A 16,502-nucleotide genomic window follows, 5' to 3' on the forward strand; every position below is an offset into this window, starting at 1 on the left:
GGTCCAAGGAGAAATGAGAGGCTAGAGGGTGGATTACAGCAGAGGAGGGAGAGGCCAGAGGGGTGGAGTCAGGTTTGAGAGAGCGAATGGAAACCCAGCCCATTGTCACCGTGCCTACGTGTGCCCACCCTCTCCCTCGTAGCCCATCTTCCTGAATGAGGTGCTGGTGAAGCTGCCCACTGACCCATCGGGAGATGAACCCATTTTCCACATCTCCCACATCGACCGTGTCTACACCCTGCGGGCTGAGAGCATCAATGAAAGGTACTGTACACACCTCCGAATTACTCTACACATAGTACACACCTATTATTTAATGCTACACATCATCTACATATATGACATTACATTACACAGACTAAACCTCTATCATGTGCTATATAATCAACACCCACTATCATATACTACAAGCAGCCTTTACCCACTATCATACTCTACATCAGTGGTTCCCAACCTTGGTCCTGGGGACCCCCTGTGTAAGCTGGTTTTTGTTTCAGCTAGAGTCGCAGTCCCAGAATTCATACACTACACATAGTCCACTTCCACTATTTTTCAGTACACACAGTCTACCCCCACTATCTTACACTATGAAGAGTCTATGCCCACTTTTTTACAGCACAGTCTGCAAACAATAGCTAACCCTACACACAGTCTACACCCACTATCTAACACTACACGCAGTCTACACACAGTGCATAACACTGCACACAGTCTACACCCAGTGTCTAACACTAAACACAGTCTACACTCACTGTATAACCCTACACACGGTCTACACCTATAGACTGCATTTTATAAGCTTGGTCTCACATTATAACAGGGCCTGCACACTGAAGACTAAGGGTACCAGTGATTAGCAATCTGATTGACAGTGTAATTCACACAGATAGAAGCCAGTATAATGAGGTGGTTGTGGTAATCTACTATGCTCTCATTATGTAATGTGTCTGTGCTGCAGGACGGCTTGGGTGCAGAAGATCAAAGCTGCTTCAGAACTCTACATAGAGACAGAGAAGAGGAAGAGGGAGAAGGCCTATCTGGGTTGGAGTCACTGTCTATTTTGTCAGGACGTGTACATACACACACGCACACACTCATGCACACAGATACGCACACACACACACTCATGTTCAATTCAAGGTGAAAAAAATGCTTTTACTCTTGTTAGCATTCCTTAATATGTGGAGTTTATGAGATCACTGCATGTGGATGCTTATTTGCTGTTGTTGAGGTACAGTGTGTGTCTGTTTGCCTGTATCTGTGTGTACCAGGGCAGGGTTTTACCACAAGTACACTATGCTGTATTGTGATGCAAGTGTGTGCCACCAGCCTAGGGTTGCATCCGCATGAGTCATTGTGTGCCACTGGCTCAGGAGTGTGTCACTGATGGCTGTGCTGTTGTGCCGTTGCTGCAGTGAGGTCTCAGAGAGCCACAGGCATCGGAAGGCTGATGGTGAACATTGTGGAGGGCATTGAACTGAAGCCTTGCCGCTCCCACGGTAAGAGTTCTGTTTTGCCACACAACCACGATGACTGATGCAATTCTGAAATGTGTCCTCAGTGTCCCTTAATTGCTACAAGCTTTTTCAGTTTAGTATAACAGGACACTGCTTGTCTGAAGGATACAGTGGACCATGCTGTTACATCACAGAACAGAGGCTGATTGTAAATGTTACATGCAGCCAGAATATGTGTTGCTCATTGCTTTTGCCTATAGCATGGTGGGAAATCTACACAGTGCAAATCTTTCATGTACTGAATGTCTGACAAGTAATGTCATAATAATTAAAATAATAATAATAGATTTCACTTATATAGTGCTTTCTATCTTATGATCTCAAAGGTCTTAATAGTGAAGGGGGGGGGGGAACTCATCCCAAGGACCAGTATGTAGCATCCACATTTTTTTGTAATGTGTGGTTACCAGGAAAGAGCAACCCATACTGCGAGGTGACCATGGGGTCCCAGTGCCACATCACCAAAACCCTGCAGGACACACTCAACCCCAAATGGAATTCTAACTGCCAGTTTTTCATCAAAGACCTGGAGCAGGATGTCCTGTGTGTGACCGTGTTTGAAAGAGACCAGTTCTCTCCTGATGGTCAGTGTACAGACACACACACACAAGCAGTACATTTGCCTGCACATGCACTACATGCCATTTTTAAGAGAGCTCATAATTGTACAAATACATAAATTCAGTCACACAAGTAGACATCATATGGATGTGTCACAAATAATCAATATGGATTTTGTATTTAGACTGTCATGGTACTTGTAAGCAAGGTGAATTTCTCCCCATCTCTGTCTCCTGTCAGACTTCCTGGGCAGAACAGAGATCCGGCTGGCTGACATTAAGAAGGACCAGGGTTCAAAAGGTCCGATCACCAAACGGCTACTTCTGCATGAGGTTCCGACTGGGGAGATTGTGGTGCGCCTGGACCTGCAGCTCTTTGACGAGCCTTGACCCCAGTGTCTACTAGTCGGGTCTCACCACTCCTGTTGGAGTTCTCAGATGCCCCTCCTTCACACCTCAGTATTCCAAGACCATGTCCTGACCAAATGGTCCCCACTGGTACCACGTGCGTGTGTATTTCTGAATGTGTGTGTGGTTGTATGTGTATGTAGTTGTATGCGTGTTTGTGCCTGCATAAGCTGTTAGTAATGCTGTTCTTAATGAGTGGTAAAGTGCGCTTTCTTTGTTTTTTAATTATTATTATTATTATTATTATTATTATTATTATTATTATTGTTATTGTTATTGTTATTGATCTTGTTTACATTGCAATGACAGAAAGATCAGGGCCATGTTTCACGTATGTGGCTAACTGAGTTAACCCGATTGGTTTTCTGACATTTTGGGATAAACCCAGAATTTTGGGTTTACAGTTTAGCCCAAATACAGTGTCTTAAGCCTGCAAAAACTTATGTTTAAGTTTATGTTAGCTGTATAACATGAACATAGCCTAGAAATCCACCTGAAGACATCACACACACCAACAGCAAAAATGAAGGCACCGTTGGTGGAGGCAGGAAGGAGAAAGAATGACCTGTCACTGTGAATGATGGGGGATCGAATTAGCCTAGGGGAAATTCCAAAAGGGTTTTAGAAGAGGTATAATAAACCCCTCAGATACACCAAACAGCATTGAGGTCACCAACTACAAGAAACCATAACTTATCACATTATGGTCACCAACTGTAAGAAATCCCAAACAGCAGAGGTACCTGAGTGGTGAAGGCACACGTGTAATCTTACCTGGTGCTACTGGAACGGGATTAATGTAATGTCTTTAACCATTTCTCTGTGCTAACAGTTATGCACAGAAGGAGGAGACTGCTGTCCACCAGTAGTGTAGCTCTATACAAATCGCTGCCTATCTTGGTAGATGCGGACATCCCTCTGACTTGCGTAGCCTGCATAAATACAATTATGTATCCTGCTATGACACTAGTGTATAAGCAAGTGACTACAAGGTGCAGATATCCTGAGTTCTATGTGTATGTTAGGACCATGAAACTGCCAGGGTTGCAGCGATAAGAGTCAAAGAGGAATGTCGGGTAAAAGTGAATGCAATTTATTGTACAGTATGTTAATAATGGCCATATACAATGTGAGATTGCTATATGCATACAATGCGTTGGAGACCGTGTTGATGACTCTCCCCAAACCATTCCACGTTTACCCTTATATACCCAAAAGATAAAAGTGAAACACCTCACGTAAAGATACAATCATGACAAAACAGTACTGATCAATGAGCCTGCTTGCACTAAATTCAAATTCAAATTCAAAATGCTTTATTGGCATGAAATACACTTGTACTTATTGCCAAAGCGTACACATCACATGTCTGTAAGAATATCACACTGGGTTAACCTTTGTATCTGGCCGGGCGTAGACCCATAGGTATCGAAATCTTTAGCCAGTTCCCTCACCACCAAAGCCCCCATGACATCGGCTTTCCAACAATGCAAAACATGATTGCACTGTATTACGGGGAAACTAAGTTTTACATAATGCTGATCTAGCCGCATGTTTTGCAACTGAGCACTGTCTCTTTATCACATGTGCTGACTCCCGGTCAGCACAAAGAACAGTCTGTTTTCCTTTGAATGTCTGATAAGTGGCAGACGTTTCAGAACTGCCCTACAGAAGTAATAAAAGATAAAGTGCACCTAGCACTAATACAGGTGCTGCTGCATCCAGGCACTGGTTTCAGAGCAGCTGCCTCCGGGGATGCCTTCCACCAATGGCCCGTTGGCATTGTGGCGACATTGTGCCTGTGTTGGGTTTTCTTTGGGTACTCCAGTTTCCTCCCGCAAGCCATAAACGTGTAGGTTGGAATACTTGGCGTGGCATTCACTGGGAGATGCTGCAAAAGAGCATGCATACTCAGTCAACCTACCCTGTACAAATAGAGGTTAACAAATAAATTGTGCTGCAACACAAGCTCCTCAGCAGGGGTGCACGTTGGGGGTGCTAACCCCCAACTCCCCCCCCCCCCCACTTCCGCACCTCAGCCTTTTTCTTGTTGGCTATATTATGATAGTTTTGGGAGGTTAAACACTTACTTGTACATTACCTAGTCGAGAATGTAGAATTACAATAAAAAGACTGTCTGTTTGCAATTAGTTTTCATATTTGACTTTGACTGACCGCCAGTTCCCTTCTGTAGCCGTTGTCACATGCTCATGGGATTAAAAATAATGCAATTCAATGTTTCACTATGATGGCATTATCAGTAGGCACAACAGTCCAAATATTAGGAGTTATCACCACTTCAAAATTTAACAGAATTAGCCATTGAATGAAAGTCTTCTTATGCATTTCATTTATCTGCAGTTCAATGCCAAGCTTCCTCTCTCATTTTGGCCACTCTGTCAATGTTTGATTTGCTTTTTAGGATTGCTTTCTCTTCTTCATAACCCTCAATGATGAGTTCTTGCTCTTTAGAGGTGGTAAATGGTAAATGGTAAATGGACTGCATTTATATAGCGCTTTTATCCAAAGCGCTTTACAATTGATGCCTCTCATTCGCCAGAGCAGTTAGGGATTAGGGGTTAGGTGTCTTGCTCAAGGACACTTCGACACGCCCAGGGCAGGGTTTGAACCGGCAACCCTCCGACTGCCAGCCAATCGGTCTTACCTCCTGAGCTATGTCGCCCCATGTCCTCTCCAGTGTTGCCATAATTTAGTGATTTGCAACCCCAAACAAAATAAAAACAACATCGTTTACAATATGAGTTCGAGAAATATTGCTTTGGTCAGTTACAATGTGCTACGTGATCTTGCCAACTTTAGCCTCACATTGTTGTGTGTCTATTTATGCCAAGCGATTCATCTCCCTTTTATAGCAGAGCAGGGGCACGCAGTTATCCGATATTATTCAATGCTAGATTGACCAAACAAATTGTAAGTTAGCCCAAATTTAAGTCACTAGATAAGTTTGATTTCATTCACTTTGATGTATAGTTTTTATGCTCCCTCCTTGGCCAGGTCTCTCTGGTAAAATAGATTTAATCTTTTACCTGGTTAAATAAAGGTTTAATAAAAAAATTTATGTATTATAAATTATCCTGGATTGTTTAAGCGACATACGTGAAACAGGGCCCAGGTGCCTATGGAAGATCCAAATGGCTGGATGGATTCGCAGGTCCTGTGTCAAGAGCATTTATTTCAGTGTTGAGCAAAAGCAGAGGGAACAGTGCATTTAGGCATTGTACCTGCCATTAAACACCTGCACTCGTAGCATAGGCTAGTTGGATATATCTGTACCTATTCAGAGCGTAACACACAGATACAATAGGCTAATGTACAGCGTAAAGGCTTTTAGCATCTAACATCCTGATGACGCAAGAAAAAATAACTCCATAGATCCATATCTTAAATCGATTCATTTTTGAAGTTCTTAGCAAATGAGCCCAGGTCATGAGCAGCATTCTTTTTCTCCCTCTTACAGTAATAATGTGTCAAGAATGTAAATATTTACAGCATTTTAATGTGTAACTGCATTTTAAGTCTACTGAAACCTTTGTCTATTTATTTTCTTTAAGAAGTCCTGGGGTGTCACACGGACTGCAGGCGTCTCTCAGAAGTCTGAGAAACACACAAGTACATTTACCGTTATCCATTGTAACATTTACAGTAACACCAAGGTACAGCTACATACAGTAGTGCATTTAGGCTACTGTAATATTTACTCAGTAACCTAATTTACACAAATTTATGCATTGGTATACAAAACCAATCCCCAGGGAATATTCAAGTCAGTTTGCTGACACATGAATATAGAACATAGATACGTACACAGTGCAGTCCCTACTGTGACAACCACACAACTTTAGCTGTTTTGGCTCTGTACTCCAACACATTGTATTTGAAATGAAACAATGAATATGAGGTTAAACTGTTAAAGTATCAGCTTCAATGTGATGATATTTACATCCATAGCAGGTGATTTGAGCAGGAATTATAGCCTTTTTTAAACATACACGTTTCTTTCAAAAAATAGCAAACTGAAGCAGGGTAGGCCCTACATGAGTTAACAGGTGAGTTAGACCTGGTGGATTTACGCTTACAGGCACTCTGTGCTCTTGACAAAGCAAAAAAATGTCCAGACGTGGGACGTAGAGGTACACATGGAAAGTAATCAGTGTCAAAATAGCAGATACAGTGTTTATTGTGTATGGTATAAAGGTGTGATTAAAAAATGACCAATATTAATTTGTATCTTTGGCTGATTTAGAGATATAAATTAAGTACACATTATGGAAGTGTGTGAGAATTGAGTGACTTCTAAGATATAAATGATGTATAGGCTTATAGTATGGAAGTGTATGGGAATTGAATTGAAAAAAAAAAAAAAACATTCCAAAAAACCTACTCTTCAAAGGGTTAAAATATAAGTGACTTAGGCCTAGACTATAGGTCTACAGTTTGGAAGTGTTTGGGAGTTGCATAACGGTAGGCTACATAACGGTATGTTGGTGACTTGTCTTTTGCCTCTCTTCATAAAGTAACTGAAAGTTTTATTTCCTGATAAGTAACGTACGTACTAGTTGCAGTCAGCCATCATATGGCGAAAGTCTGCTCTAAGAGGGGATTTGTCAGAGAACAGCATGAAGGTGCAATGTGTGGTGGATTTAGTATTTATTTTAGTTTTACTCTCTGGAATAAAATGTTTCATATTGCAAAAATATATAGTATTTAAATATACTATATTAGACAACTGGTTTGTATTAGGAGGTTTACATCCTTTTTTATAGTATTTTGTTGTTGACACTTTTAAGTTTGCTTCATTTGAAATAATTCCTGATTGTTTTATTTATAAAGATTACAATGTTCAATGTTTTAGTTTAGGGTGAAGGAGTGGAGTGCAGAGGTGATAGCTTGGGAACAGTTATTTTTGTCATCTCTTGTCTTTAGATCATTGTTTGCTGTAATTTGCACAGTAAAAGTAGATACCAATGTTCATAAGTAAATGGAGTATATACAGTGAGCTCCGTAATGTTTGGGACAAAGACATATCTTGATTTTTTTTCTTGATTTTGCTCTGTGCTTCACTATTTTATATTTATAATCAAACAATGCAGATCGTCAGCTTTTATTAAAGCGTATTTTCATACAGTTTGGTTTCACAGTGGATAAATTACAGCACTTTTCATACATAGTCCCCTTCATTTCAGAGTACCATAACATCTGGGACAAATGGCCTCACAGGTGTTTATGATTAGTCATGTGTGTTCTATTGATTCATTAGTGCAGGTATAAGAGAACTTTCGGTAATCTGAAAGACTTCCAGCAGTTATTGCATTGCAAATGATATGTGAGAAATTATGAAACATGACTGCTTTAATTTACATAACATTAAAATGTCACAAATATTAGGTAGCCATGAAATGGGGGGCTATGTATAAAAAGGCTGTAATTTCTACATGTTGAAACTAAACTTTACGACAAAATAAAAGCTGAGAAAAGCACTTTATCCACATTTGAATTACTTGATTTCAGTTAATTTATGCATATTTGTTGAATAATAAACCAAGGTACAAGCATTTTTTTTCTATTTCTACCTACAGTAACACAAAAGGTTTAAAAATAGTTTTACTTAAAATAATCTTCGACACAGCTTTCCTCAAAATGGCCTCCTTTGGCTTTACTGACAATTAAATAAATTATTGTAAGTCTATCGGAATCATTTTGCAAAGTGGGAGGCAGAAGGATGGGAGGGAGGTAGAGGGGTAGTTTAATTGACTGAAATCTTATCAACCTTAATTTTTTTTAACCAGAGCTAGTCTAATACCATTGTAATACCATTGCCCTGTAGTATAAGAAACATAGACACTAAAGTTGCAATAAATATGGCAAAGAAGAAAGAGATAAACATATTGTGGCAAGGTTATTCCCAGCAAGAAAATGAAAAGAAGCTTAGGAAGTACAGTGTTCAGTACACACTCAGAAGGGCCTAGCTAATGGGAAGTAATGTTAACAGGAAAAGGCCAGAAAGAAGGATAACATCAGAGGCAGAAGACAAATATCTGGTGTTGCCTATCAAATGAAACTACTAGCTGCTGGTCTAAAAGGATATGTATCTGCCTTTTCCCAATCTTTCTAGGTCCAGTGTTGACCCACTGGTGTCTTTTCTTCTTGTTAATAGCATGTAGCAAGGCTTCCCCCCCCCCCCCCCCACAGATACACATCCTTTTAGAACAGTAGATAGTAGTCACCATTTCACTGTAGTCAGGGAAACTAGTTTCTGTATAGTTGCATTGAGTTCTTCCTGTAGTTGTGGTGCAGTTTTACGACAGTTTCTTTTGCTAGACAACACAAGAGAGATGTCTTCTGTCTCTTTATTTTCCATCTTTTGTTGCACTACATGCTAAAGGTATTAGGCTGCCTGTGTTTTTTTTTTATTTTTTTTTTTTACTTTATGTAGATAAGATTACAATCAAATTAGCCCTCCACCTCCCTCCCACTTAAGTAAAACTAAAGGATTAGTTTTACTTAAGCTATTTCAGGGAAAGTTGTGTCTAAGATTATTTTTAAGTAAAACTCATTTTGTGTTATTGTAGGAAGAATTGGAAACAAAAAGTTTATTCTTTGTTTTGTTATTCAATAAATGTGCATATATTGTATTAACTGAATTCTTCTCTACCTATATATTTTTTTAAAAGAAACACAGGTAGCCTAATACAGGTGGCCTGTACTGTGTATGTAACAAATGTTTCTCTTTGATTTTAACAAATGTGGTTTTCCATCTCTAAATGGATTCTAAAAAGTGAAGAATGGCAGAGGCTACACTTGGAACTTGACAGGGATGGCCTCAGTAGCAACATTTGGGACACAGCTGCACATCATTGTTAATAAAACCGGGTTAGGACAGACTAATGTATACATACATTGGTGCCAAACCAGAACTATGTCACTCCAATTGTTTAAATGGCTTTGTCTGATTCTGGTACCAATATATGGGTTACAGTCTGCCAGCACCCTGTAATAGATGGAAAATGGAAGCTGTAGGTTACAGTTGGGGTACTAATGTAAAACTTGAGCTGGAAGAGTACAAGGCTGATGGTTTTGGCTTTACCCTAGTGGTGTTGGACGTCACATGGAATATGGAGACATATGAGGGGAAGGCAGGCATGCCAGGGCAGGAGAGAAACATTCACAGCTATTGTCGAGACTGCAAGTTGTGTTGCCTGTGTCTTTCTGTGTGAGTTTTAATTAATTTAATTATTTTTTAAGAATACCCATTCCATAAAACTTCTGGTCAAGAGACTTTACTCTTACCTTGATGATAAGCACCATTTGGTGCGTCCTCCAGCAACATTCCTCCAGATGTCTCCTGCTTGCCATGTATAGTCCCTCCCAAGTAGTGCACTTCTTCTCTTTAACCCAACGCATTATATTTAATCAAAGCAGTCCTAGTGTATCCTTTGCAGTGTGGTCCTTTTTCAAATAATAAAGATCATTCCTGAAAACAAAAACTGAAGAGTTCATTGTAACCACAATCATTTTAAACTGCTTTCCATCTTAAATGTTGGAAAAGAAAAAGCAGAGACAAGGGAAGCTGGGAAGTCTGGTGATGTGGTTTATCTTACCTTTATCACCATCCACATCAATTAATTTGTATTAATGCGTACTGTATGTACATTAGCTCAGTTCCAGTGAATTTCTGCAATCCCCGTGAAGCCCAGAGAGCACGCAAGTCTCATCTCTCTTTTCTTTTTTTTAAACAGTCTTATTGTTTGTTGGGCCTCTGAGTGTGTGTTACTGTATTATGTAAACCTACGAAGAGAACAATCCAATTAAAGCAAAACTTTTGTTTTAACATACCTCTTACCAGTCTGAGTCCTACTTTGTTATGATTTCACATATACAATGTTGTAATAGTGCATGACGTTGTCACTGTACGGATTGAGTAAAAACATTTTAGGTTCCAAATCCAGTGGTTTAACGGTGGCTAACACCCTCGTTTACCATCAAGCACTCTGAATACCAAACACAAGTAAATCACCAGTTAAAACTTCTCACTTATCCAACGTATAAAATATATTCTTTTGATTTTGTTTGATAATTATTACTATTAAAGATATTCATTATTCATTAAATTGCCAAATTTGCTGATAGGTAGAGCAACTTATTGGACAAACCTTTATCAAAATGTACAATTCACAGCCGGATTAAAATTAAAAAATGTACAATAAACAATGTCCAATCTAATGACGAGGGTCAACTACCTTAAACAACAAATGTTACAGGCATGGACAGGTTCAGTCACAAAACAAATGAACAAAAAAAAATACCAAACCACATACTGTTTCTCACAAAATAGTCCCAAGGAAACCAAGATCAAATTTAAAAAACCAAAAGATAGCCACAGCCAGGAATGAAAATGTAAAAATGGCAGATGAGCTGTAAGACAAAAATGCCAGATCCTGCCCGCACCAAGCACTGCACAACGCAAGGCCTAAATGCAAGTTTCAGATTCCTCAGCAGATACCAACCCCTGAATGTCCACCACAGCAGATATTCACTGGCTGATGTTAAGCTCCTCAAAAAATGTCTAGCCAAGAAAACTTTTTTTAAAGTTGTTCTACAAGGGAGGAGGTATAGTTGAAAGAGGGGGACAACATGGCTGTGGTGAGGAAGGTCAGATGTGTGATAGCGGGATCAGACGGGGACGGTCTTGACTGAAAGCTGGCAAATTAACATATCACACTTATGTTGTTTGAAAAGTGGGGCTAAGAACTATATTATCAAAAAGATTCACTGCCGCATGGTTTTTATAATGTGACCAAACATGAATATGTTAGGCAGTAACCGAATGGGCTACTGCATATTTCTTAAAAACATAGAAGTTTACTGCTGCTTCTAATTACAAGAGATGCTTTTTGTAGATAAATAATTGTTAAAGCAGGCCAGTTGGAATCTTCACCATCAGGCAAAGTATTTTCCATGTAACAAAACCAAATAGCACCACCTTGGTTTTCGCATGACACTGGAACACCTCCGAAAAGTAAGCCTCAACAACCATTATCTATATACACATGACGATTCAATCAAGTGTCAATTAAATGTTACAAATTGCATTCAAACATAAAAGGAAGGATGATCTTCTTAGGGGCATTCTTTAGCCAGCTGGGTCTCTGTGACCGTAGTTTGGATGCCCTGCTTCTTTAGGAAGGTGATAGTCATAAAACTATCACAGGAGAGAAAACTCTCCAGGACACCCCAGGTTTGTTTTACATTTTTAAAGACCTCTGGTTCAGTTGAACCTTTCGGACCAAAGTTCGTTCAGCCCTGGAAGTTCATTTGTGCCTTCTTCCAGAACGATACAGTGTCAGTGTGGTCCCAAGAACCGGACTTGTGGAGGTGCACAATTTTTTTCTGAGGTCTTGGCTTTACTTACATTTCGTAAGTAAAGAACCAAACCACTTCTGCTGCAGCAGAAAACAAAAGACAAGCTGAGACGGACAGCGAGATGGCAATATTTATAAGCCACTGAAATTCAAGCACAGACTGTTACAGAATATTTATTTACCAACAGCAACATTTAGACAAGGTATGTTGTTCTTACACTGTCATACATGTTATAAATATCCCTGGCCCCTCTAAGGTCCATGAGACTTAGGAGTCCCTGATGATTTTGGTGAGCTTCTGGATCTTGGTCTTGGTGGACATGTCCACATACTTATCCCCAATGCTGACGATCATACCACCCAGGATAGAGGGATCAGACTGGAGGGAAAAACACAATACACTCACTTAACAACACAGAGCGAGAGCGAGAGCGAGAGAGCAGTAATTGTATTGCCCTACAGTCTCACCTTGGTCTCCAACTTGAGAGTCTCTCCCTTCTGCAAGAAGCCATTCAGGGCAGTCTTCAGCTCTGCCAGGTTAGTCTCGTCCAATGGCTGCAATTAAAAAAAAAAAAGACCTTAAATCCCCACACACAAATGCTTCATGAAACCCCCACCAACAGACTGAGATTACATAATGCATGAGTTGCTAATGAAACATTGCTTGCATGTACACGTGTGTGCACGCACGTGCATGCATGTGTGCTACCTGTGCGGTGGTAACGGTGCAGGTGACCTCTCCGCGGTGAGCGCTCATCATCTTGCTGAAGGCAGATATGACATCTTGGGTCCACTTCAAGCGTCCGTTCTCAGCCAGGACGTCTGAGGCACAGACAGAGACATTTGCCTGTAACTCTTAATTTGGATTTTCCACACCCTAGTGAAGCTTTTTTTTTTTTTTTGTTAGTGACTGCAATAGCCTCTTGCTCACTCACTCAGGGAGTCAGTCAGTAAGAGACATCTTGTTCCTTCAAGAGGTCATTAACGATAACCATGGGCACCTATCAAATTGAAAATTTAGATGCTCCTATTTAAAGTTTTTCCTTTCAACTGACTAATTTTAACAGTAAAATAGTTTTTTTTTTTTTTTTTTTAAATCAGCACTTGATCATAATTTAACTTTAAAAAGTGGGTGGGCAAATATAATGTTTCCCCAAAACATTATATTGACTTCCTCACCCCATATAACACAGCTGTAACTTGGTAAATCTTTGGTTCTCGTCATTGCCCAGGGGCTATGCATTAAAGTGATCGTTGATATTTAGATCCAGGTCTGCTGAGCTGCTCACCAGGAATTATATGATAAATTGAGAATGTCAGGCTCAAGTCCTCCTACCTCCTAGTCCTCCGAGTACACGTAGCTTACTTGTTAGCCTTTTTTTAGCCAAATAGCACAGATCTAATTGGGCCGTAAAATCGCTCCCTGATGGCTATTTAACAAAGATAAACCAAATACAATCACATTATAGACAATTCTCTGCTTCCGCTATAGTTTGGGGAAGGCCCTTGTGCATTTCAGCATCACAATACCCAATACCCTCAGACACACAGTGAAACTCATAAAGAAATTGTTTTGTGAGAACAGTGAACTTGACTGGCGTGCACAGAGCTCTGACCTAAACCTCATCAAACATCCTTGGGATCAATTTGAAAGCCAACTGGGAGCCAGGCCTAATTGCCCAATCAGTACCCGACCTCACTAATGCTTTTCTGGCTCAATGGAAGCAAATCCCTGCAACAATGCTCCAACATCTACTACAAAGCCTTCCCAGAAAAGTGGAGATTGTTAGAGCAGCAAATCGTAGACCAACTCCATATTAATGCCCATAATTGTGGATGAGATGTTGGATCTCAGGTTTCCACATACTTTTGGCCATACAGTGAATCTTTACCAGTTGTCAATTAGTATTATTCTGTAAACATGTCATTGTAAAGTTAAAAAATAAGTAGAATATGAGAAAATAAATTGCAATTTCAATAATGTTTTTTTTAATGACGGAACAGCAATAGAAAAAAATGCAAGTGCAATTCCAAAACTATTATGAACTGTCAGGACTGTCCGCAGGGAGTGGTAATAGGGATTTAGGGCTGCCACAATCTATTAATAATACAAAAAAGGAATTCAGTGCATGTCTCTCACACTGTTATACTTGCTTTCCCTTACTTTCAAAATCATTGTAAACTAACCTAAAAGAGGGCGATTCAACTGTACTGAATGGATGCAACGCTTGTACTATGAAGGGACTTCATATGTACAGTATGGTACAATTCATTCAAATTTTTGTTCTTCAGCTAAGCTCTAATTGCTGCCACAGTAAAGGCAGTCACAGAGGGGGTGGAATCAGCTACACTGCTGGCTTAGAAGGTCCTACTTTTTTTTGCCTATATTGGCAAAATTGTGATTACAAGATATGTATTTATGCAAACAAATAAAAATAATGTGTTTATTTAAGTTTGGTTTATTAATATTGTCTTTGTTAAATAGCTGTCAGGGGGTGATTCTTAGCCCCCATTAAACTGATGTTATTTGGCTAATGGCTGACAGAGACTGACCTAAATGTACTCAAGGCAAGAGGACTTGAGCATGACATATCCCCAATGTATCATATAATTTGGGGTGAGTAGCAGGGAGTAAAAAAATGTGAATTATCCCTTTAAATGATCTCTCCCATTCTGTGTGCACAAAATGGACAGTATCCTTACATTTCGGCACAATTGTCCTCAGTACTCACTGATGAGGTTGATGGTGATGGGGGAGAGTTTCTCCCTGGTGAGGGCATCATTGAAGGTCTTCTGCTTGATGCTCCGCTTTACATGGGGGTTCATCGCAATACTTGAGAGTTTGGGGTCTCTAATCAGGGCCTGTGGGATGGTTGTCAGTCAAGATACCTGCTAGAGTATTATGACATTCTTGCCTGTATGTTTTAAGTATGTGAACATTGTCTCACTTCACATAAACAAACAGCTTTACGCACACCAAGTAACATATGTTATATACTCAGACCAGATTAACTATCAGCACAGACCAAAATGCTTGAGTGATAAACATCATTCCTATAATCATTTCCTTGCCCAGTCGCCTTGTTTAAGGCACATCACATTTTAACATTCAAAAAATTATTAGTACATTTATATTGCTATATGTCTACGAAAGTAATTTAGATTAAATTGCTCCTTGAAGTGTGAGAGTAGTATTCCAAATGTAAGACTGAGGTGGAAAGCACCAGCCATTACTCGGCAATGCTGAGGTAGGTGGGGAGCTAGCTTACAGAGACTTGAGTCAGCTCTTTTTCCACCTGGTCCAGCTTCTTCTGTTTGCTGGCAGCTGAGAACAGGGCTGTGGCATAGCGGCCTTCCACGCCATACACCTGGATAGGAGGCTATGAAATGAGGAAGCATTACTATTGAGCCTTCTTAACCAATGACCATTGACTTCTGCAACTGATCTGAGGTCTATCAGTCTCCATTTGAGGCCTGTTGGTTTTATCTTTCCAAGCAAGGTCTTAAATGAAAATACAATCCAGACAAACCCGTCCAACCTCCCTGTCACACGACTAGTAAAGCACGTAGCGACCATTAATATTATTTAACATACGTGAGCATTTCTACTTTGTTTTCGCCTATGAAACAAAAGCGGTTTGAAACGATGAAACCGTTAACTTCATATGGGGAAACAAGCAACCGTTCGACATGTCTTACCCTGACCAGCTTGGCCACTGGCCTGCTCGCAGTGGAGCTGAAGTGGCGCACCTACAGAAGAAAATAAGTAAAGAAAAGAATGTACTGATGACATTTCGCTATTTTCTCCTTTGAAACTCTCAATTGAAATATCTTCCCTGATCCTAAAACGAACACGGTTTGACCTGGTTGTCCTCTGCTAGGCAACTGGTTGACGTTAAACTAGATATTAGTAAGCTAATGAACTTAAAAATCTACAACCGGCAGTGCTTACATAACAATTACAATAAAACAGTAAAGCAGCTATTGGAAGGGGATCAGCTTGTTGTGGTCCATTCTAACAATTAAATGAATGGAGAACTTCAGCCACGTAAGTTAACAGTTAAACGATTTGGTAGTTTAGTTCAATGAATGCAGTCCTGCAAAAACAAGTGTCCAATATCATTTAAATAAGCAAGGCCTAAGTCATCTAGCTAACTAGCAAGCTAACCAAATAGTTTGATATCGTACTGTTACCTAAGCAAATAATGCTGAAAAGAAGGTGCAAATGTTTTTATCTTGGAGTTAATTTTATATAGTCCGCGCATCACATAATCTGAACAAAATCGACATTTTTGACATAACGAATCTTTACGAATGTCATACCTGCAGCACCAATCTAGCCGCTGCCATATTTACCTACTGTGTAGGTCAAACTTAGTGCGTACTGCGCAGAAACGGATATAGAGCTCAATAAAACTTCCGTGACACTGGGAACTGTAGTTCTAAAGTCGCTGTCACTTCACGCGAAGAACTATAGCTCTTTTCATAATAAGACATAATTGGCACATTTAGAACACTTTAGTGTCCATTTTAAATACTACATTTATAATATATATATATATATATATATATATATATATATATATATATATATATATATATATATATATATATAGCTCTGGTTCAGTACTGGTTCA

The 16,502-nt window shown here is 39.7% G+C and overlaps 2 protein-coding genes across 6 annotated transcripts in view; one reads left to right on the plus strand and one right to left on the minus strand.

Annotated features, from left to right (window-relative positions):
* Positions 1 to 4,956, plus strand: part of itsn1 (intersectin 1 (SH3 domain protein)) — a 63,688-nt gene extending 58,732 nt beyond the window's left edge. For all 5 annotated transcript variants that reach the window (XM_035409481.1, XM_035409482.1, XM_035409479.1 and 2 more), the window contains 5 exons: positions 143 to 264; positions 959 to 1,041; positions 1,416 to 1,499; positions 1,928 to 2,101; positions 2,319 to 4,956. In XM_035409481.1, coding sequence (XP_035265372.1) covers positions 143 to 264; positions 959 to 1,041; positions 1,416 to 1,499; positions 1,928 to 2,101; positions 2,319 to 2,467 — 612 coding nt within the window. In that variant the 3' untranslated portion in view covers positions 2,468 to 4,956. The remainder of the gene's footprint in view (positions 1 to 142; positions 265 to 958; positions 1,042 to 1,415; positions 1,500 to 1,927; positions 2,102 to 2,318) is intronic.
* A 7,026-nt stretch (positions 4,957 to 11,982) lies between these two features.
* On the minus strand, positions 11,983 to 16,289 carry LOC118223238 (ATP synthase subunit O, mitochondrial-like). Its single transcript, XM_035409490.1, has 7 exons — positions 16,189 to 16,289; positions 15,565 to 15,615; positions 15,135 to 15,245; positions 14,598 to 14,727; positions 12,575 to 12,687; positions 12,334 to 12,420; positions 11,983 to 12,244 (listed from the first exon to the last, which is right to left on the minus strand). The coding sequence occupies exons 1-7, from the start codon at positions 16,213 to 16,215 to the stop codon at positions 12,134 to 12,136; spliced, it is 630 nt and encodes a 209-aa protein (XP_035265381.1). The 5' UTR covers positions 16,216 to 16,289; the 3' UTR covers positions 11,983 to 12,133.
* Positions 16,290 to 16,502: the final 213 nt, after the last annotated feature.

The sequence above is a fragment of the Anguilla anguilla genome, chromosome 3 (genome assembly GCF_013347855.1).
Source record: "Anguilla anguilla isolate fAngAng1 chromosome 3, fAngAng1.pri, whole genome shotgun sequence".
Taxonomy (NCBI): Eukaryota; Metazoa; Chordata; class Actinopteri; order Anguilliformes; family Anguillidae; genus Anguilla; species Anguilla anguilla.

Coding starts and splice junctions, on each gene's coding strand:
- LOC118223238 (XM_035409490.1), bottom strand. CDS start 16,215: ATGGCAGCGGCTAGATTGGTGCTGCAG. Junction 14,728..15,134: donor AAGAGCTGACTCAAGTCTCT/GTAAGCTAGCTC, acceptor ACCATCCCACAG/GCCCTGATTAGAGACCCCAA. Junction 12,421..12,574: donor GCACCGTTACCACCGCACAG/GTAGCACACATG, acceptor TTTTAATTGCAG/CCATTGGACGAGACTAACCT.